This window comes from Anomalospiza imberbis, chromosome 28 (assembly GCF_031753505.1).
Source record: "Anomalospiza imberbis isolate Cuckoo-Finch-1a 21T00152 chromosome 28, ASM3175350v1, whole genome shotgun sequence".
Classification (NCBI taxonomy): domain Eukaryota; kingdom Metazoa; phylum Chordata; class Aves; order Passeriformes; family Viduidae; genus Anomalospiza; species Anomalospiza imberbis.
The window spans coordinates 3969298-3993173 of NC_089708.1; the positions used below are offsets into that span (position 1 = coordinate 3969298).

At 51.5% G+C, this 23876-nt stretch overlaps 2 protein-coding genes and 1 non-coding gene across 3 annotated transcripts in view; 2 read left to right on the forward strand and 1 right to left on the reverse strand.

Annotated features, from left to right (window-relative positions):
- Positions 1–37: 37 nt before the first annotated feature.
- Positions 38–5707, reverse strand: PCYOX1 (prenylcysteine oxidase 1). The gene is made up of 6 exons (XM_068174388.1): positions 5611–5707; positions 4536–4742; positions 3723–3897; positions 3177–3388; positions 1171–1323; positions 38–763 (listed from the first exon to the last, which is right to left on the reverse strand). The coding sequence occupies exons 1-6, from the start codon at positions 5705–5707 to the stop codon at positions 105–107; spliced, it is 1503 nt and encodes a 500-aa protein (XP_068030489.1). The 3' UTR covers positions 38–104.
- A 109-nt stretch (positions 5708–5816) lies between these two features.
- TRNAG-CCC (transfer RNA glycine (anticodon CCC)) lies at positions 5817–5887 on the forward strand. The gene has a single exon. It is a non-coding gene; the product is annotated as a tRNA-Gly (tRNA).
- A 997-nt stretch (positions 5888–6884) lies between these two features.
- The window catches only part of TIA1 (TIA1 cytotoxic granule associated RNA binding protein), a 29097-nt gene continuing 12105 nt past the window's right edge, over positions 6885–23876 (forward strand). The window contains 6 exon segments of the mRNA XM_068174345.1: positions 6885–7066; positions 12892–12988; positions 13780–13878; positions 16214–16268; positions 17428–17515; positions 21418–21493. Of these exon segments, the coding sequence (XP_068030446.1) occupies positions 7041–7066; positions 12892–12988; positions 13780–13878; positions 16214–16268; positions 17428–17515; positions 21418–21493 (441 nt within the window). The 5' untranslated portion in view covers positions 6885–7040.

The window sequence follows — 23876 nt, forward strand, 5'->3', positions numbered from 1 at the left end:
TCGTGAAGATCTTCCAACTGTAAGGATCCCATGATCCTACTAAACACCTCCCTGGAGGGCGAAGCACAGAGCTCATTAGTGTTAATTAAGCCCTGGGGGTTGTGTCAGAGCTCCGTTTTGAGCTTCTCGTGCAGGTCCTCCTGGTCGACGCTGGCCCTGCGGCCGTGCCAGCGGTGGAAGGCGAGCAGGGCGGCGTTGCGGGCAGCGATGGCGCTCATCTCCATGGCGCTGGCGGCGCGCTCCAGCCCGTTCAGGTAGTACAGCTGCTCGTGCAGGACGATGGGAGGAAACTTCTCGGGAGGGCTGTACTGGGGATACGCCAACCACGGCTTCACCTTCACCGAGTCATACGAGGAGAAGAGCAAATTGAGCTGCTCCTTAGTGAGCTCTTCATTGGAAAACACCTTCCAGACGGCCGACGGCAACGGCAGCTTCCCGCCCATGCCCATGTCCCCAACAGGGGACACTACACCCAGGCTGTTGATGAAAAGTTTGGGGTTGTCCGTGGTGAAAATGGCCCCAAAGTGAAAAGCCTGGGGGTCGTCGTAGCCAAAGAAGGAGGTGTTCAAGCGCCCGTGCACCAAGGTGGTGACAGTCTGGTGGTAGGCATTCGGGAATTCCGGGATGGGAGGGTCGAAGTTCCGGAAGGCGATGTTGGCCATCTTGCGGCCAAGCGGAGCTGCGATGACGACGATGTCGTAGGTGTCCCCTGTCAGCCCTGAGGACGTGTTGTAGGTGACCTCGTAGAGCCTCACCGGCTCCCCTGCAGAGAACAGCTCGGTTATCCTGACCCGTGCTGGGAGGGGATCCCGACTGTCCCTGCCCTTTCAAAATGCCACCGTATTTGGGTTTATCCATTTGTACCGCTGGGTTTTGAGCCCTGTTTTCATGGAATCCTGCAATGGGTTGGATTGGAAGGGATCCTAAAGCCCATCCAGTTCCATGGCAGAGACTCCTTCCTCTACCCCAGCTTGCTCCAGGGCCCCATCCAGCCTGGCCTTGGACACTTCCAGGGATCCAGGGGCAGCCACAGCTCCTCTGGGAATTCCATCCCAGCTCCTCCCCACCCTCCCAGGGAGGAATTTTCATTGTGAAACCCTCCAAGGGGCCGAGGTCGCTCTCCAGTGTCACCATCCCCTCCCCACTGAAGGGAATTCCAGCCCCACTCACCACCATGCTTGGATCTGGTTTTTGCCTCTATGGACACGACTGTTCCTGGGATAACCTCAGCCTTGGAGGAGGAGATGAGGCCGGAGCACACAAGTTTGTTCCCCCCTTTCACAGACCAAAGGCCCGACTGCACCCCGGCCAGGGACACAGCACCTGCAAGGAAACCACCACTGTCAGAGCAGGGAAACGCTGGAAAAACAAACTGCAAAGTCAGGGAGATAAACATCCCTTTGGGACACAGAGCTTGGAGCCCAGGGAGCAGGAACCCAACACCTAGGTGTTGGTGTTAGCTTTTGTCAGTGTTTGCTGAGAGTTTGTCAGTGTTCGCTCCTCTCACGGGGCAACAATTGTCGGTGGACTCAAATGCATTTCCCCATTGACGGTGGACTCAAACAACTGTGGCCAAAGTTGTGGCAAGCATCAGCCCTTTATTATCCTTCAGTAAAATTTCCAGACCTTTCTCCATTGACAGTGGGCTCAAACGACTGACGCCGAAGATGGCGGCTAGCATCAGCCCTTTATTATCCTTCAGTAAAATTTCCAGACCTTTCTCCATTGACAGTGGGCTCAAACAACTGGTGCTGAAGATGGTGGCTAGCGTCAGCCCTTTGTTATCTTTTACCTGCGCAGGCCCCTGGCTGCACCCCGAAACTCTGCGGCCCACCACGCCCACGCAGGCGGAAGGGCCACAGCGGCTCCGCCACGGCTGAGCCAGGCCGGTGGTGCTTCCTGAGACATTGGAGTGTCTTCGTCGGCATCCCGGAAGGAGTGCAGCTCTCAGGTGATACCATCAGGATAAGACTCTTCACAGAAGGAGCACTCACAGGAGGAGACAAGGGGGACATGGCCGCAGTGGGGTTCAGCTGCTGGAACACGGCTGTCGCCCTGATTTCTTAGGATTTTCTAAAGCCTTCTGAATTTACATTCTTGTAGACAACTTTCTCACGCAACTTTCTGTAAACAACCTATTGTTTTGCATTCTTCCCATTGAGTTCGCCGACATCTACAACACACGGCTGTGGCTGGGACTGGGGGAGTGGCAGCGACGGCAGCTGCCGCTTCTCCATTGCATTTGTAGCAATGAGTGCGGACTAAACGCCATGTCGTAAGCGACCCTGAGGCTATTTCATCCCCCCTCAGCTGCCTCTCACAACACGTGCCCTGCTTCTTCCCAGGTTTCAAAAAAGGCTGTCTGTGCATTGACTCTTACATCATTCCGTTACACCAAATGAGCAGGGTGCAGAGTGCCCGCTCCTCACATGTGATACCTCTCCTCGGTAATATTCGCAACAGGATGTTCAAAGTGGATTTTTCTTCTGCTGATATTTGAGCCCCCATTATCATGTTTCCCAGTCGCTCACTGGGGTCGGCGTCCATGTGTCCAGACATTCAGGCTCTTGGTCCACCTGGCTTTTTGCTAGACTGGGCTCCACCATCGCTAGTCTCAGGTCTGCAGGTCTCCATCTTATCACGTCGAGGTCACCATTTGTCGGTGTTAGCTTTTGTTGGTGTTGGTTCCTCACATGGAGCACCAACTGTCGGTGGACACAAATGGATTTCCCCATTGATGGTGGACTCAAAGACTGACGCCGAAGATGGTGGCATCAGCCCTTTATTATCCTTCAACAAAACTTCCATACCTTTCCCCATTGATGGGGGACTCAAACGACTGACGCCGAAGATGGTGGCATCAGCCCTTTAATATCCTTTACAGTAAACTTTCATATCTTTTCTCTGCAAATGGGCAGCACCACGCAACACTGACTCCTTCTCCTCTCTTCCTTTTCCTCTTTCTTCCTCTTTCTCACAACCACCCAACCCACTCTTTTAAAACACAAATCTTTACTGGACAGAGGCACAACCTATCAAGGGCAAGGCTGCTTCCACTCTTTGGTAATTAGTAGAGCTGCAACTCATCAGGAGCAAGGTTGCCCACAGAACCATCTCTATACTCTTCCAATCCATTCTCCCAAACCCAGGACGGGAGGCTACCTCCAAACACTCACCTACAAAGCCATTGATGGTGACCCCTTGGCCATAATTCACCCTCATGGCCGGACAAACCACCTGGTTGATGAATTTCTGGGAGAATCCTGCTTTCTGCATGGCCTCGTCGATGGTCTGGTTGAGCAGCCGCGTGAAGTCGTCGCCTCCCAGGGCGTGGAGCAGGCGCTCGTTGCTGCTGAAGGCGTAGTCGTGCATCTGGTACCGGTAGATCCTTTCATTGCAGACAAGAAATTGTCTCTGTTAATGAGCTCTGTGGCCCTGGCAGCTGCGGGGGATCTCATGGGGTGGCTTTGTGGGAGCTGCAGGACAAGGGCCTGGAGGCACAGGACAAAGAGGGCAGGTTTAGGTTCCACAGTGGGCATTTTTATCAGGGTGGAGAGGCCCTGGCACATTTTCCCTCAGCAGCTGTGGCTGCCCCATCCCTGGAAGGGTCCAAGGCCAGGCTGGATGCAGCTTGGAGCCACCTGGGCTAGTGGAAGGTGTCCCATGGAATGAGGTGTTTTTAAGGTCCTCTCCCAGTTTTTCCCCTCAGGACCCCAACCCACCTCATGAACTTGTCCAGGATGTCCTCCACCCACATGGACATGCGCAGGGGGTTGAGGCCGTAGTGCCAGAGCAGCTTGAGGAGGTTGATGAAGGACCAGCTGCTCTCCTCAAACACAAACTCCTCCCCGTTGTAAACGCCCGCGAGGCTGCCCTGGGGTGAGGCGACCGAGAGGCCTTTGGGAAAAGGACAGAAAAAGGTAATTTAGGGAAAGGTAGAGCTATTCCACCTTAATTTGAACTTCCTGAGATAACCTGGCTTCCTGCTGCTAAGGTGAGTGATTGAAGATTGGAGTTCCCCAAGCATGGAAAGGGGAATTGGCCCTCGATCACGGGCCAGGGAGTGATTGGAGGTGATTTTTGGACCTTTATGATGGCCATAAGTGGGTCACCTGTGGGGAGGGGTGAGACCATTCCCATTGGGATGTGGGTTTCCTTTGCCTCAAGTGGGGCTGGGGTACCACAGGGGGCATGGGGGAGGTGATGGGGGGCTGTTTGGGAAGGAAAGTGGCCTGTGGGGAGGGATACTGGAGAAAGGTGATTACTGGGGAAGTGTCTGGGGGGGATATTGGGAAAAGCAGGGGAACTGTTGGGGAAGGACAGGGGGGAGTACGGGGAAAAGGAGAGCAGGCTATTGGGGAAGGAAATGGGCTGCTGCTGGGGAAGGATATGAGGGCTACTGGAGAATGACATGAAGGCTACCAAGCCTTGCCCTTTTGAGGGATGTTCCCCAGCAGAGTGAGACCCAGAGCACCCCAGGGGGATTATTTTGGGACTGGGGGACACAATTTTGGGGTTGCGGGGTCCACGCTCACCCAGCTCCTTGACAAAATGCTTCATGTGCAGGTTGAGGGGGTGGATCACGGACCCCCCTGCCTCGTAGGCGGCCCCCTCCACGTCCAGCGTGTCCAGCCGGCCGCCCACCGCCGCCTTCTCCAGCACGTGCAGCTGCACGCCATGGCCGAACTTCTGCCGCAGGAAATAGGCGGCGGCCGAGCCACCGATCCCGCCACCGACAACGGCTGGGAGAAGGGGGCCCGGTCACCTTCACACCCCCATGAGCCTTGACCTCACACTCCCACATCACAGACCCCTCATGGTCCCTTGCACCAAAAATCCCCTCAAGGGAACCCGTCACAGATTTCTCACAGGGCTCTGCAGGACAGATCCCCTCAAGGGAACCCCTCAAAGACCCCTCACAGACCACCTGCACCAAAGATCCCCTCAAAGGAACCCCCTGCCCTCACGGACCCCCTTCACCACAAATCCCCTCAATGGAACCCCCTACAGATTCCTCAGGGACCCCCTGCACCACACATCCCCTCAAAGGAACCCCCCCCCAGATTCCTCACGGGCCCCCTGCACCACAGCTCCCTCAAGGGAATCCCTCACAGATCCCTGAACGCAATCCCCTCAAGGGAACCCCCCTCATATCCCCTGCCCCTCAAAGATCCCCTCCCCAACCTTCAGGGGGTCTCCCATTGCACCTTCCTCACAGATCCCCCCAAAGGATCCCCCTCACAGATCCCCCCAAAGGATCCCCCTCACAGATCCCCCCAAAGGATCCCCCTCACGCCCCGCTGACCCTCACAGATCCCTCATGGGTCCCCCCAGTTCAGATCCCTCAGGGGACACCCCCTCCATACTCCCTGACCCACACAGATCCCCTCAAGGGCCCTTAAAGGACTGTCCCTCATGCTCAGGGATCCCCTGAGAGGATGGCAGTGGCACCCCCTGCCGCTGCCAGATCCCGTCATCCGTCCAAGGGACACGGGCTGCCAGGGCCTCGGGCAGATCCCCTTGGGAGCCGCCCGCTGAGCTTTCCCCCTGTCAGACTGGCCCTGGGTCAGCCAGCCGGCTGCCCGGAGGCCGCTGCGTGCCGGTTCGCACCGATCCTGGAGGGCGCAGGGCGGAGGCTGCGGGCGGGCGGGCCGAGCGCGGCGAGCAGCAGCAGCGGCAGCAGCAGGAGGCGGCGGAGGCCCGGCATGGCGGCGGCGGAGGGCGGAGGGCGCGGGGCGGGCCGGGGGCGCGGCCCGGGCCCGGTTCCCGGGGGCGCTAGGATCATCAAGGACACGGAGAGGCAGTGCTCACCAGCCGCGCCGCTGGTGTAGTGGTATCATGCAAGATTCCCATTCTTGCGACCCGGGTTCGATTCCCGGGCGGCGCACAGATCTTTTCCGTCCCTCTGAATTCTTTTATCCTGAATCGCAAAGTCCTTTCTTTGATCTCCTTTAATGACTTTCGTTTTACTCCTTTATTTTAATTTTCCCGCTCCCGTAGAAGGCGTCCCTTTTCTCAATGCCCACATTCACTCACCTCTTAATCCCTTTACTTTTAATCCCTTTACTTTTAATCCCTTTACTTTTAATTATTCTATTTTTAACGCCTTGGTTTTAATTTCCTTTCGTTTAAACCCTTTCCTTTTAAACACCTTTTTTAGCTACCTTATTTTAACTCCTTTATTTTTATTGCCCCCACCCGGCTTCTGTTGCCCGTCCTCATAGGAACCTTTTCACTCCTCTTTTAAACTCTTCACCTTTGATTCTTCCATTTTTGAATCCCTCATATTTAATTCCTCCAATTATTAAATGTTTATAATTTATTTTAATGACTTTATTTTAGTAATCTTTATTTTAGTCCCTGTATTTTACAAACTTTATATCCCCACCGCGGTGCCCCGTTCCCGACGCCCACCTGTCCCTTTTCACCACGACTTTACTTTCAATTCTTTCCTGTTTAATTCTATAATTTTAAACTCTTCCTTTTTAAACACTTCTGTTTTAACTCCCTTACTTTTATTTCTCAGCCCGGCTGCCCCCATTCCTGGTTTCCACCGCGGTTTTAACCCCTTTTAATTATTTTAATTCTTTAATGTTAAATCCCGTTCTTTCAACACCTTTACTGCCACTTCCCCGCGTGATGCCCCCGTTCCCTGTGCCCGCCAGCACCTTTCCACCCCGCTTTTGAGCGCTTTCCTTTTAACCCTTTGATTTTGAAGCCGTTTCTTTCAAACCCCTTCATTTCGAACGCCTCGCTTTTAAACCCGTTTCCCTCGCCTTCCCCTCACGGCCGCGCATGCGCGGAGCGGCCGCGGCGGGCGGGCCGCGCGTCCCCGCGCCGTTCCCGCGCTCTCCCCGCGCACGCGCGTTTCCGCCCCGGCCCCCTCAGCCCGCCCGCCCGCCCGCCGCCATCTTGCGAGGAGCCGCCGCGGGACCGTCCGCCGGCGGGGCCGGCGCCGCTCGGGCTGCCCGGGCTGCCCAGGGCTCACGGGGCCGCCCCGGCGGGCGGGAAGAGCCGGGGCGGGCGGCGGCGGCGGCGCCATGGAGGATGAAATGCCCAAGACCCTGTGAGTGGGGAGGGGGCGAGACCGCCTATTGTTCCCGGCTCCGCGGGGAGGGGCGGCCCGGGGTCGCCTCACGGACGGGCCCCTCGGGGCTCCGCCGCGGACCCTCAGCCGCCCGCAGTGCTGCGGGAGCTACCGCCGCCCGGGGCTGAGGGGTAGCCGGCCCCCGCGGTATTCCTGCCCTTTGCCCGTTCCCAGTGCTGGGCACCGCCGGCCTGCCCTCCGCTCCGGGCGTTCCCCCGGGCCTCCAGCTCACATCTGGAGGGACAGGGCTGTGTGGAAGCTGTGTGTCCCTTCCCCAGTACGTCCCAACTCACATCTGGAGAGAAAAGGGGTCTGCAAGGTGTGTGCCCCTTCCCGGTCCATCCCTGGTCACATCTGCAGGGACAAGTGGTCTGGAAGGTGTGTCCCCCCTTCTCCTGAATAGAAAGGGGGTCTGGGGAGTGTGTGCCCCTCTCCCCAGTCCATCCCTGGTCACATCTGGAGGGACAAGTGGTCTGAAAGGTGTCCCCCCTTCTCCTGGATAGAAAGGGGGTCTGGGGAGTGTGTGCCCCTCTCCCCAGTCCATCCCTGGTCACATCTGGAGGGACAAGTGGTCTGGAAGGTGTGTCCCCCCTTCTCCTGCATAGAAAGGGGGTCTGCAAGGTGTGTGCCCCTCTCCCCGGTCCATCCCTGGTCACATCTGGAGGGACAAGTGGTCTGAAAGGTGTCCCTCCTTCTCCTGGATAGAAAGGGGGTCTGCAAGGTGTGTGCCCCTTCCCAGTCCATCCCTGGTCACATCTGGAGGGACAAGTGGTCTGAAAGGTGTCCCCCCTTCTCCTGGATAGAAAGGGGGTCTGGGGAGTGTGTGCCCCTCTCTCCAGTCCATCCCTGGTCACATCTGGAGGGACAAGTGGTCTGGAAGGTGTGTCCCTCCTTCTCCTGCATAGAAAGGGGGTCTGCAAGGTGTGTGCCCCTTCCCAGTCCACCCCTGGTCACATCTGGAGGGACAAGTGGTCTGGAAGGTGTGTCCCTCCTTCTCCTGGATAGAAAGGGGGTCTGGGGAGTGTGTGCCCCTCTCCCCGGTCCATCCCTGGTCACATCTGGAGGGACAAGTGGTCTGGAAGGTGTGTCCCTCCTTCTCCTGGATAGAAAGGGGGTCTGGGGAGTGTGTGCCCCTCTCCCCAGTCCATCCCTGGTCACATCTGGAGGGAAGGCAGTGTGGAAGCTGTCCCCCCCTCCCTGGTACATCCTCGCTCACAGCTGGAGGGAAGGGGGCTCTGGAAGGTGTTTGTGCCCCCTCCCGCATCCATCCCAGCCCATGGCAGGGGTTTGAACTGGCATGATCTGAGTCCCTTCCACCCTAAACCATCCTGTGGTGAGGATCCTGTCATTCTGTATGATCCATGTAGGTTTTTGTGAGCAACTGGCTGGATTTCTGCCCTGAGGGCTCTGGGGGCTACCTTGGCACACAGCTGGAGCCCCACTGCCCTGGTCAGCAGCACGGTGGCAATGATCAGGCAGTGCCCATGAATCCAGTGCTCGTCCCAGTGTTCAAAGCGCTCTCTGAACCTGTTGCTTCCCACGGAGTGAATTAGGAGAGGTTTAGGTTGGATTTCAGCAGAAGGTGCTGCAAAACCTGACTGTTTTGCACAGCTCCTGTGCACACCCGGGCTGTGTTTCCCTCCTTCTCCCAGGCAGGGGTTACCTGGAGTAGCTTTCCCTTGTTTGGATCAGGGAAGTCAGGCTCCACTCTTGCCATCCCACCTCTAGAAGCCTTGTTCTCCAGTGCAGCAGGAAAGGCAGGAGGGAGAGAGGGAATCATTCCAAGGTGAGGGAATGTTGTGCCCTCGGACTGCTGCCCTTCCCCGGGGCTTGAGAAACAGCTTGGCTGAGTGACCAAAGGACAACAAGACCCCGACGTGCCTCACCCCAGCTGTCCCGAGCACTGACCACTCCCTGCTTCCCCAGTCCCGGTGTTTTCCCACATTTTGGGAGCTATTCCTGGCCTCTACAAACACAGACTGTTGGTGTGTTTATTTGGGAAGATGTTTTCCCCCATCCCAAGGGTCGTGCGGTGGCCTCGATGTGTGCCAAGGAATGCAAGTCCCTGTCCTGGAGCACGTGCAGCTGGTGGCAAGGACAGGGCAGCAAAAGGCCTGCAGGATCACCGAGTCTTGCCTTAAAACACAGCTCAGGGCTGAGCAACTTCCAGGCTGGGATTTCTCTGACTCCCTCCCCTTGACTTTCTGGGGTCACACAGGGAATTGTCACCAGCTGGGTGTCACAGGTAGGGCTTAGAAGGAGCAGAAATGCAGCTCAGGTTAGTGGACGTTCAGTCCATGCTCACACAGAGGTTTCTGTAGGATTCCTGCTCCAGAATCCTCCCTGGGTGTGGATTTTGGGGCTCCTCGAGCTGTGTGCCCCCCAAAGCTCTCTGTTTTATCCTTCCCAGTTGTTCCTGGAAGTAACTCCTTGTTTTTACCTTTCCCACCTCACCCATGTCCATGAGGAGCAGCCACAGGTAGAAAGTGCAGCTTAGGGTGATCTTTAGTGGGTGTTAAATCCATGCTCACACAGAGGTTTCTGTAGGATTCCTGCTCCAGAATCCTCCCTGGGTGTGGATTTTGGGGCTCCCCAAGCTGTGTGCCCCCAAAGCTCTCTGCACCCTGTTTTTTCCTTCCTTAACCCATTGCAGTTGTTGTTCTGGAGCAGATTGCAGCCACTCCTGGAAGTAACTCCTTGTTTTTGCCTTTCCCACCTCACCCATGTCAGTGAGGAGCAGCCACAGGCAGAAAGTGCAGCTTAGGGTGATCTTTAGTGGGTGTTAAATCCATGCTCACACAGAGGTTTCTGTAGGATTCCTGCTCCAGAATCCTCCCTGGGTGTGGATTTTGGGGCTCCCCGAGCTGTGTGCCCCCCAAAGCTCTCTGTTTTATCCTTCCCAGTTGTTCCTGGAAGTAACTCCTTGTTTTTACCTTTCCCACCTCACCCGTGTCAGTGAGGAGCAGCCACAGGCAGAAAGTGCAGCTTAGGGTGATCTTTAGTGGGTGTTAAATCCGTGCTCACATGGGGATTTTTTAAGGATTCCTACACCAGAAATCCCCCCCCAGGTGTGGATTTTGGGGCTCCCTGAGCTGTGTGGCCCCCAGAGCTCTCTGCACCCTGTTTTTTTCCTTCCTTAACCCATTGCAGTTGTTGTTCTGGAGCAGATTGCAGCCACTCCTGGAAGTAACTCCTTTTTTTTGCCTTTTCCTCCTCACCCATGTCAGTGAGGAGCAGCCACAGGCAGAAAGTGCAGCTTAGGGTGATCTTTAGTGGGTGTTAAATCCGTGCTCACATGGGGATTTCTGTAGGATTCCTACACCAGAAATCCCCCCCCAGGTGTGGATTTTGGGGCTCCCTGAGCTGTGTGGCCCCCAGAGCTCTCTGCACCCTGTTTTTTTCCTTCCTTAACCCATTGCAGTTGTTGTTCTGGAGCAGATTGCAGCCACTCCTGGAAGTAACTCCTTTTTTTTGCCTTTTCCTCCTCACCCATGTCAGTGAGGAGCAGCCACAGGCAGAAAGTGCAGCTTAGGGTGATCTTTAGTGGGTGTTAAATCCATGCTCACACAGAGGTTTCTGTAGGATTCCTGCTCCAGAATCCTCCCTGGGTGTGGATTTTGGGGCTCCCCGAGCTGTGTGGCCCCCAAAGCTCTCTGTTTTATCCTTCCCAGTTGTTCCTGGAAGTAACTCCTTGTTTTTGCCTTTCCCACCTCACCCGTGTCCATGAGGAGCAGCCACAGGCAGAAAGTGCAGCTTAGGGTGATCTTTAGTGGGTGTTAAATCCGTGCTCACATGGGGATTTTTTTAAGGATTCCTACACCAGAAATCCCCCCCCGGGTGTGGATTTTGGGGCCCCCAGAGCTCTCTGCACCCTGTTTTTTCCTTCCTTAACCCATTGCAGTTGTTGTTCTGGAGCAGATTGCAGCCACTCCTGGAAGTAACTCCTTGTTTTTGCCTTTTCCTCCTCGCCTGTGTCAGTGAGGGGGTGCAGAGCCCTGTGTTCCCTTAGGAGCTGTTCTTCCTCGTGTAAATGAGTTCCTGGAGAGGCAGCTCCTTCTCCCACGGGCTGTTCCCTTCCTTGAAAGCCACGTTACAGCAGCAGGTGATGGATCTGCAGGGCAGGTAGGAGGCAGCCTTGGAGGTGACAGAGTCCTGTTGTTTGTGTTTTCCGTGGATGCACGTGGGAGACGTGTCCTAAATTAAATTAATTTGTGGTCTGAAGCACGCACAGTTGCTGGCAGCACTTGGGTTTGGCTTCTCAAGATGAACTTGGATAACACAGCCCTTCATCTGCAGAGTCATCAGCCGACTCGTTAATTGGATTCTGGTGCAATTAGCAGGAAAGAGGGGTGGGAGATGCAGGAAGGGCCAGGAGTGAGCTCTCCTGGCGCTGCCTGGCAGGGTCACCTGGCTGCTGGGTTATTTGTGTGTGAGTGGCCCAGGACAAGGTCCAGGTGTGCTGGATCCTGCCTGTGGAACATGGAGCTGCAACAAAATTCCGTGGAAAAGTCAAGGCATGATTCATGGCACAGAGAGTGACACAGCTCTGGGTGTTCCCCACCTGCCTTGGCACTGCGCACACAAATATTCCTGCAGTGGATCCTTCAGGATTGCAGAGATTGCTGGGGCTGTTGGGAATCACTTCCCTAAAACCTGCTAAACCCCGTGCTGAGCTCAGGAATATTTCAGGAGTTTTCTGGGATGAAATCCCGTCAGTGCAGAGGTCAGGGCATGTTTGGGAACCTTCCAGTCACAAATTAATTCATTTACACCCAGAAGGTCACACCAAGCTCATCACTCTGGTGCTTCCATTGACTTGTTATCCAAATAATGACAATGCTCAAAAAGGGAGGTGAAGGGAGGCCTTGCTGGTTAACGAGGTGGGGATGGGTCAGAGGTTGGACTCGGTGGTATTGGAGGTCTTTTCCAGCCTCTCTGATCCCACTCTCAGTTGGACGTGCTGGGGAGAGAATGTCCTGGTGTTAATTGCCTTAATGAAGTGCCCTAATCCCTCCTAGTTTTAACATTCTAAGGCAGCTTGTCAGAAGTGCAGGAATCGCTCACTTAGAGCCAGACAAAGCCTGTAAAGGATTTTAAAATCCCAATCCTGCCTCCTGCCTAAAAGTTGCTTTAATAATGAACACAGAGCTTCTGGATGAGCAGAGCTTGGATTTGCTCCTGCTTGTTTCCTGACAGCCCCTGTGCCCCTCTGGCAGCAGCTCAGGTGCACCAGGGCGGTTTCAGGGCTGGGATTTGGCTGGGATTTTTAAACAGTTTATAGCATTCTAAGGAAAATTCTCAGAAGTACAGGAATCACTCACTTAGAGCCAGACAAAGCCTGTAAAGGATTTTAAAATCCCAATCCTGCCTCCTGCCTAAAAGTTGTTTTAATAATTAACAGAACTCCTGGATGAGCCATTCCTGCCAGAAGCTGTCTCCTTCCCCCATAACCAAACCTTGGAGCACATCTCTGGCAGCAGCAGGAGTGTGAGCAGAGCTTGGATTTGCTCCTGCTTGTTTCCTGACAGCCCCCGTGCCCCTCTGGCAGCAGCTCAGGTGCACCAGGGCAGTTTCAGGGCTGGCATTTGGCTGGGATGCTGGGAGTTTTTAACATTTTTGAAATATTTTTAAACATTTTTTTAGCATTTTAAGGAAAGTTCTCAGAAGTGCAGGAATCTCTCAGCCAGCCCTCCAGCAGTGGGAAGCCATTCCCCCTTTTGCTATCACTTCATCCCTGGTCCCAGGCCCCTTTCCAGGTTCCAGCGTGTCCAACATCCATGTCCATGCCTGTGTTTGACCCTCAGGTACGTGGGGAACCTCTCCAGGGACGTGACCGAGGCTCTGATCCTCCAGCTCTTCAGCCAGATCGGACCCTGCAAGAACTGCAAGATGATCATGGATGTAAGAGCCGGAATCCTCCGATTTCCCTGCTCCTCCCCGGAGCTGCAGGCTCCAGGCTCTGCTTGTGGCTCTGGGAATTCCCCTGGCAACAGGGCCCAGCCACCTTCAATAAACCTGGGGGTGCACCTGCGTGGGTTTGCCATCCTTTCTGCACATGCCTGGTGCTAAATTTGAAGATGGGTGGGCGTGGAGAGGGACAATGAACTCATTAAATCATGAGGGGATTGCGAAGGAAAACTCGTTACCATCATTTTACCTTTCTAAAGGAGAACTGGAAGCTCTGTTAGTCCCTGTAGGGTCACAAAACCTGTCCACATGGGGCAGTCAGAGGCTGAGCAGAGCACCCCGAGCCTGGGTTTGAGTCCCTAAGCCTGGGTTTGAGTCCCTAATCCTGGGTTTGCGTCCCTAATTCTGGGTTTGTGTCTCCAATCCTGGGTTTTTGTCTCCAATCCCAGCTTTAGTCCCTAATCCCAGGTTTGAATCTCCAATCCTGGGTTTGTGTCTCCAATCCCAGGTTTGTGTCCCTAGTCCCGGGTTTGTGTCCCTAGTCCCAGATTTGTGTCCCTAGTCCCGGGTTTGTGTCCCTAATCCCAAGTTTGTGTCCCTAATCCCAAGTTTGTGTCTCCAATCCCAGGTTTCTGCCCCTAATCCTAGGTTTATGTCCCTAGTCCCAGGTTTGTGTCCCCAGTCCTGGGTATATGTCTCCAATCCCGGGTTTATGTCCCTAGTCCTGGCTTTGTGGCCCTAGTCCCAGCTTTGTGCCCCTAATCCCGACTCGTTTCCTGTCTCAGACAGCTGGCAATGATCCCTACTGCTTCGTGGAGTTCTACGAGCACCGGCACGCGGCCGCAGCCCTGGCTGCCATGAACGGCAGGAAGATAATGGGTAAGGTAAGCTGCTCCGGGGTGAGTCTGTGCCAGGGGGCAGAGCAGGCCGTGCCAGGGGCAAACCCTGCTGGGAGAGGAGGGCAGGGGCTGCAGATGTCAGACTCTTCCTTTGGAGAGGAGAAATCAGCAGGACATGACTCAAAACAGGAATTCAGGGTGTTGGGGGGAGAAATTCAGGGTGTTGGGAGGAGTTCAGGGTGTTGCGAGAAGGAGTTCAGAGTGTTGGGAGGAGTTCAGGATGTTGGGAGGAGGAGTTCAGGGTGTTGGGAGGAGTTCAGGGTGTTGGGAGGAGAAGTTCAGGGTGTTGGGAGGAGTTCAGGGTGTTGGGAGAAGGACTTCAGGGTGTTGGGAGAAGGACTTCAGGGTGTTGGGAGGAGTTCAGGGTGTTGGGAGGAGTTCAGAGTGTTGGGAGGAGTTCAGGGAGTTGGGAGGAGGAGTTCAGGGAGTTGGGAGAAGGAGTTCAGGGTGTTGGGAGAAGGAGTTCAAGGTGTTGAGAGAAGGAGTTCAGGGTGTTGGGAGGAGTTCAGGGAGTTGGGAGAAGGAGTTCAGGGAGTTGGGAGAAGGAGTTCAGGGTGTTGGGAGAAAGAGTTCAGAGTGTTGGGAGAAGGAGTTCAGGGTGTTGGGAGAAGGAGTTCAGGGTGTTGGGAGAAGGAGTTCAAGGTGTTGAGAGAAGGAGTTCAGGGTGTTGGGAGGAGGAGTTCGGAGTGTTGGGAGGAGGAGTTCAGAGTGTTGGGAGAAGGAGTTCAAGGTGTTGAGAGAAGGAGTTCAGGGTGTTGGGAGAAGGAGTTCAAGGTGTTGAGAGAAGGAGTTCAGGGTGTTGGGAGAAGGAGTTCAGGGTGTTGGGAGAAGGAGTTCAGGGTGTTGGGAGGAGTTCAGGATGTTGGGAGAAGGAGTTCAGGGTGTCAAGTGAAGTTCAGGGTGTTGAGAGGTGTTGAGAGCTTTGGAAGGAGAAGTTCAGAGTGTTGGGAGGAGTTCAGGGAGTTGGGAGAAGGAGTTCAGGGTGTTGGGAGAAGGAGTTCAGGGTGTTGGGAGAAGGAGTTCAGGGTGTTGGGAGAAGGAGTTCAGGGTGTCAAGTGAAGTTCAGGGTGTTGAGAGGTGTTGAGAGCATTGGAAGGAGAAGTTCAGAGTGTTGGGAGGAGTTCAGGATGTTGGGAGAAGGAGTTCAGGATGTTGGGAGAAGGAGTTCAGGGTGTTGGGAGAAGGAGTTCAAGGTGTTGGGAGGAGAAATTCAGGGTGTTGGGAGGAGTTCAGCGTGCTAGGAGAAGTTCAGAGTGTTGGGAGAAGTTCAGGGTGTTGGGAGAAGGAGTTCAGGGTGTTTTGAGGAGTTCAGAGTGTTGGGAGGAGTTCAGGGAGTTGGGAGGAATTCAGAGTGTTGTAAGGAGAAATTCAGGGTGTTGGGAGAAGGAGTTCAGGGTGTTTTGAGGAGTTCAGAGTGTTGGGAGGAGTTCAGGTAGTTGAGAGGAATTCAGGGTGTTGGAAGGAGAAATTCAGGGTGTTGGGAGAAGGAGTTCAGAGTGTTGGGAGAAGGAGTTCAGAGGGTTGGAAGGAGTTCAGGGAGTTGGGAGGAATTCAGCGTGTTGTAAGGAGAAATTCAGTGTGTGGAGAAGTTCAGGGTGTTGGGAGGAGGATCTCAGAGCACCGGAGGGTGTTCAGAGCGTTGGGAGGAGAAGTTCAGGATGCTGGGAGGAGTTCAGAGCATTGGGAAGAATGTGGAGCTGGGGATGTGGAACTGGGAGGAAAATCACAGCATTCCAGAGTGCTTGGGTTGGGAGGCCCCTCTGGAGATGATCCCGTGCCAAAGTTCATTCAGAGCAGGGTGCCCAGGGGAGGGTCCTGGCAGGGTGTTGATGTCTGCTGAGAAGGAGCTACCTCAGCCCGTTCCAGGCCTCAAAGGAAACTTTTCCTTCCTATTTCCCCTCATATCTTCCTTTTCCTCATATTCAGGTGGAATTTCCATGTTTCAGTCCGTTACCCTCTCACGGGGCACCACTGATCAGAGTCTGTCCCCATCCTCTTCACAATCACCCTTGAGACATTTGGGAGCCATTCCCTGCGTCCTGTCCCCAGAACCTCTCCAGCTCTCCTGGATCCTCTTTAGGCCCTGCCAGGGGCTCTGAGCTCTCCCTGGAACCTTCCCTTCTCCAGGTGAACCCCTCAGAGCAGGGGAGCTGTTGCCCTGTTAATTTAAAAACAAACACTCTCCCTAGAAGAATGTCTTAAACTCGAGTTTTAACCCCCGCCTTGCACATGGGGTGCCCTGTAGGGTCAGATTTGAGCACTGGAGATGTCTGAGCTTTTTTAGGATTTGCCAAATCTGATGTGTGATTCCCATTTGCAGGAGGTCAAAGTGAACTGGGCCACCACCCCCAGCAGCCAGAAGAAAGACACCAGCAGTAAGTGTCACCCGTGCAAGTTCTGAAACAGAAATGCACCACACAGAGCTCTGGGGGAATGGTTTTCATTGGAATCCTAATGATTTATTGTGTTTGTGTTAATTAAACTTCAGGGCAAATCTGATCTTTGCCATCACACAGCGTTCACAAAGGTAATTCTGTCTTCTTAATCATCAAATTGTGGATCTCCAGGGTGTTCCCTGAAGATAAGTTTGGGGTTTTTTGTTTGTTTTCCATTGAATTCCTATGAAAAATATTCCATAAAATTCCCTTCCATTTCCCTGTAGCATCAGGAAGGGATTTGGTGCAAATCTGTGACTGTTTGCTACCTGGGTAGTTGTGAATTAAAACCCAAAATGCCTCATTCTGTATTTTTGAGGCACATTGAGCATTCAGGCTCCTTCCAGAAGGGGTTCCATCGCTCCCAGCAATTTCTGTGGGGAAATTCTTGGAATTTTAGGCTGGTGGGGCTAAACCCCATCAGTGCCTGAGAGAGTTTGGTGCCTGCTGTGGCACAGCTCAGTCTGAGTCACACATTGTTGGACTGAGGTGGAAAACTCCTCGGGTTGAGGCCTTTTGTGCCTGTTTCTCATCAGGAAGGGATCCCCTTTCCATCCTGAGCCCCCAGTCCTCGTTCCCTGGGGCTGCCCCATCCCTGGCAGTGTCCCAGGTGAGGTTGGAGCACCCTGGCGTGGTGGCAGGGGTGGCACTGGATGGGTTTCAATCCCTTCCCACCCAAACCATTCCAGGATTCCGCATCACCATTGCTGATTCCATCCTAACGCTGGCACAGGGAGAGAGAGATTTTCCTGCACACTGGGCACATGAGGTGTAAATAGTCTCAGATTTGTGCAGTAGGTGCTGGCAGGCCTTAGAAGCAGTTTGTAAAATAGAAAATATAAACGTGTGTCCTTCAAATCACTGCCTTGTGGCACTGCCAAGCACAGAGGCTGTCAGGAGCAGCAGGAATTCTGCTCTTCCTGTAGCATCCAATGTGGATTTCTGTGGTATTTAATACATTTTTTTGTGCTTTATAATGTATTTTGAATAACAGCTGGAGTTTTAATAAAGGGTTTTTTAAGAAGAGTTTTTTTTCCCCTCTGCTCTGCTCAGAGGGCACCTTCAACCACTGAATCCTCCTTTCTCTTTTTCCCCAAAGACCATTTCCACGTCTTTGTCGGAGACCTCAGCCCTGAGATCACAACTGAAGACATCAAAGCAGCCTTTGCTCCCTTTGGAAGAATCTCGTAAGTCCTTTCTTGGGGCAGATCAAGGTCTCTCTCCTGAGTGGAGGCAGCTTTGTGTTGAGTCAGTGACACTGTGGCAGTGCAGGGACCACAGTTCTGCTCACACAGCCAGATCCTTTATCCCACCTGGTCTGCTTTCCCAGCAGAGCTGGAAAATCCAGATCCTGCACCTGGGCTGTGCATTTCCCTGGGCACTCTGGATTTTTGGGGCCAGCCCCCCTTTTTGTGGAATTCACTCCCATTTCCCTCAAAAAGAGCCTTTTTTTGAGCATGCTGGGGCAGCACCTTGTCCTGAGGCCCCACACATTTTCGGGACAGGGAGCTGAGCTGGTCCCAGCCAGGCAGGGACGTTCCCAGCGAGGCAGCCCTGCCCGCCTGTCCCAGCCAGGGTGCAGCAGAGCGAGGAGCAGTCCCTCCAATCCATGCTCCAAACATAAACCATGAATTTTCCTTGTAGTGTTGTCTGTACTGGACACTGGAGTTTCTTGGTGGTGGTGTAAGAACATAGAAGGCTTTGGAGTGTTGGGTAGTGAAGCATTTAATTGAAGTAAGTTTGGTTTTTGTTGTTTGGGGTTTTTTTTTTAATCTCTCAGGAGTTCTAGTTTATTCCTCTTTTCATGCCAGCTTGATTTCCTTTTATTAGAAGGTTTAAAAAGTTCTATCAGTGTGATTTTTGCTTCACGCATCCCCTGAGTGCAGCTGAGGGTCACTGGGGAGTGCAGAGGGAGGGCTCCAGGGAGTCTGGATGGGGCTGCAGGGAGTTCATCCTCTGGATGGAAGGGATGGGGCTCCAGGGGTTCATCCCTTGGATGGAAGGGATAGGATTCCAGGGATTTCATCCCCTGGATGCAAGGGACGGGGCTCCAGGGATTTCATCCTCTGGATGGAAGGGATGGGGCTCCAGGGATTTCATCCTTTGGATGCAAGGGATGGGGCTCCAGGGAGTCTGGAAGGGATGGGGCTCCATGATTTCATCCTCTGGATGGAAGGGATGGGATTCCAGGGATTTCATCCCCTGGATGGAAGGGATGGGGCTCCAGGGAGTCTGGAAGGGATGGGGCTCCATGATTTCATCCCCTGGATGCAAGGGATGGGGCTCCAGGGAGTCTGGAAGGGATGGGATTCCAGGGATTTCATCCTCTGGATGGAAGGGATGGGGCTCCAGGGAGTCTGGAAGGGATGGGATTCCAGGGATTTCATCCTCTGGATGGAAGGGATGGGGCTCCAGGATTTCATCCTCTGGATGGAAGGGATGGGGCTCCAGGGAGTCTGGAAGGGATGGGATTCCAGGGATTTCATCCTTTGGATGCAAGGGATGGGGCTCCAGGGAGTCTGGAAGGGATGGGATTCCAGGGATTTCATCCTTTGGATGCAAGGGATGGGGCACCAGGGAGTCTGGAAGGGATGGGATTCCAGGGATTTCATCCTCTGGATGGAAGGGATGGGGCTCCAGGGAGTCTGGAAGGGATGGGATTCCAGGGATTTCATCCTTTGGATGCAAGGGATGGGGCACCAGGGAGTCTGGAAGGGATGGGATTCCAGGGATTTCATCCTCTGGATGGAAGGGATGGGGCTCCAGGGAGTCTGGAAGGGATGGGATTCCAGGGATTTCATCCTCTGGATGGAAGGGATGGGGCTCCAGGATTTCATCCTCTGGATGGAAGGGATGGGATTCCAGGGATTTCATCCTCTGGGTGGAAGGGATGGGGCTCCAGGGAGTCTGGAAGGGATGGGGCTCCAGGATTTCATCCCCTGGATGGAAGGGATGGGGCTCCAGGGAGTCTGGAAGGGATGGGGCTCCAGGATTTCATCCCCTGGATGGAAGGGATGGGGCTCCAGGGAGTCTGGAAGGGATGGGGCTCCAGGGATTTCATCCCTTGGATGGAAGGGATGGGATTCCAGGGATTTCATCCTGTGGATGGAAGGGATGGGATTCCAGGGATTTCATCCTTTGGTTGGAAGGGATGGGGCTCCAGGGAGTCTGGAAGGGATGGGATTCCAGGGATTTCATCCTGTGGATGGAAGGGATGGTGCTCCAGGGAGTCTGGAAGGGATGGGATTCCAGGGATTTCATCCCCTGGATGGAAGGGATGGGGCTCCAGGGAGTCTGGAAGGGATGGGATTCCAGGGATTTAATCCCCTGGATGGAAGGGATGAGGCTCCAGGGAGTCTGGAAGGGATGGGATTCCAGGGATTTCATCCTCTGGATGGAAGGGATGGGGCTCCAGGGAGTCTGGAAGGGATGGGATTCCAGGGATTTCATCCTCTGGATGGAAGGGATGGGGCTCCAGGGAGTCTGGAAGGGATGGGATTCCAGGGATTTCATCCTCTGGATGGAAGGGATGGGGCTCCAGGGGGTTGGAGGGGATGAAGACTCCAGGGATTTCATCCCTTGGATGGAAGGGATGGGCTCCAGGAAGGGAGTGATGCTCATGCTGGCTCAGACTCACCATACAACCTGAAACTCAAGTTTTTTCCCCCAAAAAAGCAGAATTCTCCCTTTTGAACTCTCGTTCCAAACCCCAAAGGACCCAGATTTTCTCCTTATTTAGATTTAACCTGGAAAAACGAGGGATTGAAGGAAGTGACTTCAGCTGTTCAGCAGTGGCCAGGCTCTGCAGATGTGCTGCAAATGGAATATTTCCATATTTGATTGCTTTTTCTTTGAATCTTTACTGGTCCTAAACTAATTTTTATTGATGACCTCGAGGCGTGATTGGCACAGACAGAAATTTGGGTAATTCTTGGCCTCTGGCTGGTTTGAATCCCTGTCAGATATCCTTTTTGTGCTCACTCTGCTCATGTTGTCACTTGTTCCTGAGTCTTTATTCCCAATTTTTCAGTTGAGAGTCAGTAGAGATGAGTGTTTCCCCCTTTCCCTCTCCAGCAAACCCAGCTCAGCTCCCCAAAGTGACTTTTCCAGGCAATTTGGGATCCTGGACCCAAATTCAGGAAAAATTAAAAAAAAGAAAGAGGAAGGGGGATCTAACAGAGAAGAAATATTCCTGCTGCTTCGGAGGGGGATTTTCCTCAGGCATCTGGCTCTGTGGGTGCCACAATTAATGTTAATTAGGCTTAAAACCTTTGAGCCTTAACGAACTTTGTGCCCACTGTGGCTTCTCAGTGCTCTGCTGGTTCCTGTGCCCCCCCTGATTTCACTTCCATGATTTCCTGACTGGTTTTTTTTGGCTTTTCTGAAGAATGGACAGAATTCCATGGCAAACCAAAGGCTACAGTTCACAGTGGAGAAATGTTGTGGGTTTATTTATCAATTTTATTCCTTTTCCCCCTCTTTTTTTTCTGTACCTCGTAGTTCCAGTCTCTCCTGTTTGGTAATGATGCCTGATGTGTTGTTTTAAGACTTGAAATGTGGTTTATTTTCTTCAATAATTAATATTCAATTTAATAATTAATTTAATTTCCATTCAATTCAAAATAATTAAGTGATTTCAATAATCTGAAATATCAATCTCTCAAAATTTACAGCTGCCCACAGCCCAAAAAGGGGGTAACAATTGACCTGAGAATTAAAGAATTCAGTTAACAGCCGACGTATGCCTTTCAATTCCTACTTTTTTCATTTTTATTTTCATTTCCTATTCATTTCTATTGAACATTTGCAATGAGCAGGAAGAATATGTTGGCAAATAAAGAAGATTTTAAAACTTGCCTGGTTCCAAGCTCCTGCAGTGATGTGGAACTGCTGCTTTGTGCCTTTCCCATCCTGGCAGCAGCAGCCAGCTGTAAAACTCAGCCATTTCTTAAAAAAACCTCTTGATTTGCATGTTTTAAATTTAATTTTACTCCTTTAGCCAAGCTGTGTGTGGCCAAGGGGATGCTTTGAGCTTGGTGGAGGGGAGAGGAGTGAGGTGGGGCTGAGCTGGTTCCCTTTGTGCTTTCAGGGACGCACGGGTGGTCAAGGACATGGCCACGGGCAAGTCCAAGGGCTACGGCTTCGTCTCCTTCTTCAATAAATGGGTGAGAGATCTTGGTTTCCTTCCCAAAAGATGGGTAAAAACCCCTTCAATTCCCTCTTAATAAATGGATAAAATCCCTTCATTTACCTCTTAATAAATGGGTGAGAGATCTTGGTTTCCTTCCCAAAAGATGGGTAAAAACCCCTTCAATTCCCTCTTAATAAATGGATAAAATCCCTTCATTTACCTCTTAATAAATGGGTGAGAGATCTTGGTTTCCTTCCTCAAAAAATGGATAAAAATCCTTCATTTCCCTCTTAATAAATGGATAAAATCCCTGCATTTACCTCTTAATAAATGGGTGAGAGATCTTGGTTTCCTTCCCAAAAGATGGGTAAAAAACCCTTCAATTCCCTCTTAATAAATGGGTAAAATCCCTGCATTTACCTCTTAATAAATGGGTGAGAGATCTTGGTTTCCTTCCTCAAAAAATGGGTAAAAATCCTTCATTTCCCTCTTAATAAATGGATAAAATCCCTGCATTTACCTCTTAATAAATGGGTGAGAGATCTTGGTTTCCTTCCCCAAAAATGGGTAAAAAACCCTTCAATTCCCTCTTAATAAATGGGTAAAATCCCTTCATTTACCTCTTAATAAATGGGTGAGAGATCTTGGTTTCCTTCCTCAAAAAATGGGTAAAAATCCCTTCATTTACCTCTTAATAAATGGATAAAATCCCTTCATTTCCCTCTTAATAAATGGATAAAATCCCTTCATTTACCTCTTAATAAATGGGTGAGAGATCTTGGTTTCCTTCCTCAAAACATGGATAAAAATCCTTCATTTCCCTCTTAATAAATGGATAAAATCCCTTCATTTACCTCTTAATAAATGGGTGAGAGATCTTGGTTTCCTTCCAAAAAATGGGTAAAAAACCCTTCAATTCTCTCTTAATAAATGGATAAAATCCCTTCATTTACCTCTTAATAAATGGGTGAGAGATCTTGGTTTCCTTCCTCAAAACATGGATAAAAATCCTTCATTTCCCTCTTAATAAATGGATAAAATCCCTTCATTTACCTCTTAATAAATGGGTGAGAGATCTTGGTTTCCTTCCCAAAAGATGGGTAAAAACCCCTTCAATTCCCTCTTAATAAATGGATAAAATCCCTTCAATTCCCTCTTAATAAATGGGTAAAATCCCTTCATTTACCTCTTAATAAATGGGTGAGAGATCTTGGTTTCCTTCCCAAAAGATGGGTAAAAAACCCTTCAATTCCCTCTTAATAAATGGATAAAATCCCTTCATTTACCTCCTAATAAATGGGTGAGAGATCTTGGTTTCCTTCCTCAAAAAATGGATAAAAATCCTTCATTTCCCTCTTTATAAATGGGTAAAATCCCTGCATTTACCTCTTAATAAATGGGTAAGAGATCTTGGTTTCCTTCCCAAAAGATGGGTAAAAAACCCTTCAATTCCCTCTTAATAAATGGGTAAAATCCCTGCATTTACCTCTTAATAAATGGGTGAGAGATCTTGGTTTCCTTCCTCAAAAAATGGATAAAATCCCTTCATTTACTTCTTAATAAATGGATAAAATCTTTTCATTTACCTCTTAATAAATGGGTGAGAGATCTTGGTTTCCTTCCAAAAAATGGGTAAAAAACCCTTCAATTCCCTCTTAATAAATGGATAAAATCCCTTCATTTACCTCTTAATAAATGGGTGAGAGATCTTGGTTTCCTTCCCAAAAGATGGGTAAAAACCCCTTCATTTCCCTCTTAATAAATGGATAAAATCCCTTCATTTACCTCTTAATAAATGGGTGAGAGATCTTGGTTTCCTTCCTCAAAACATGGATAAAAATCCTTCATTTCCCTCTTAATAAATGGATAAAATCCCTGCATTTACCTCTTAATAAATGGGTGAGAGATCTTGGTTTCCTTCCAAAAAATGGGTAAAAAACCCTTCAATTCCCTCTTAATAAATGGATAAAATCCCTTCATTTCCCTCTTAATAAATGGATAAAATCCCTTCATTTACCTCTTAATAAATGGGTGAGAGATCTTGGTTTCCTTCCTAAAAGATGGGTAAAAACCCCTTCAATTCCCTCTTAATAAATGGGTAAAAACTCTTAATTTACCTCTTAATAAATGGGTGAGAGATCTTGGTTTCCTTCCCAAAAGATGGGTAAAAAACCCTTCAATTCCCTCTTAATAAATGGATAAAATCCCTTCATTTACCTCTTAATAAATGGGTGAGAGATCTTGGTTTCCTTCCTCAAAAAATGGATAAAAATCCTTCATTTCCCTCTTAATAAATGGATAAAATCCCTTCATTTACCTCTTAATAAATGGGTGAGAGATCTTGGTTTCCTTCCTCAAAACATGGATAAAAATCCTTCATTTCCCTCTTAATAAATGGATAAAATCCCTTCATTTAC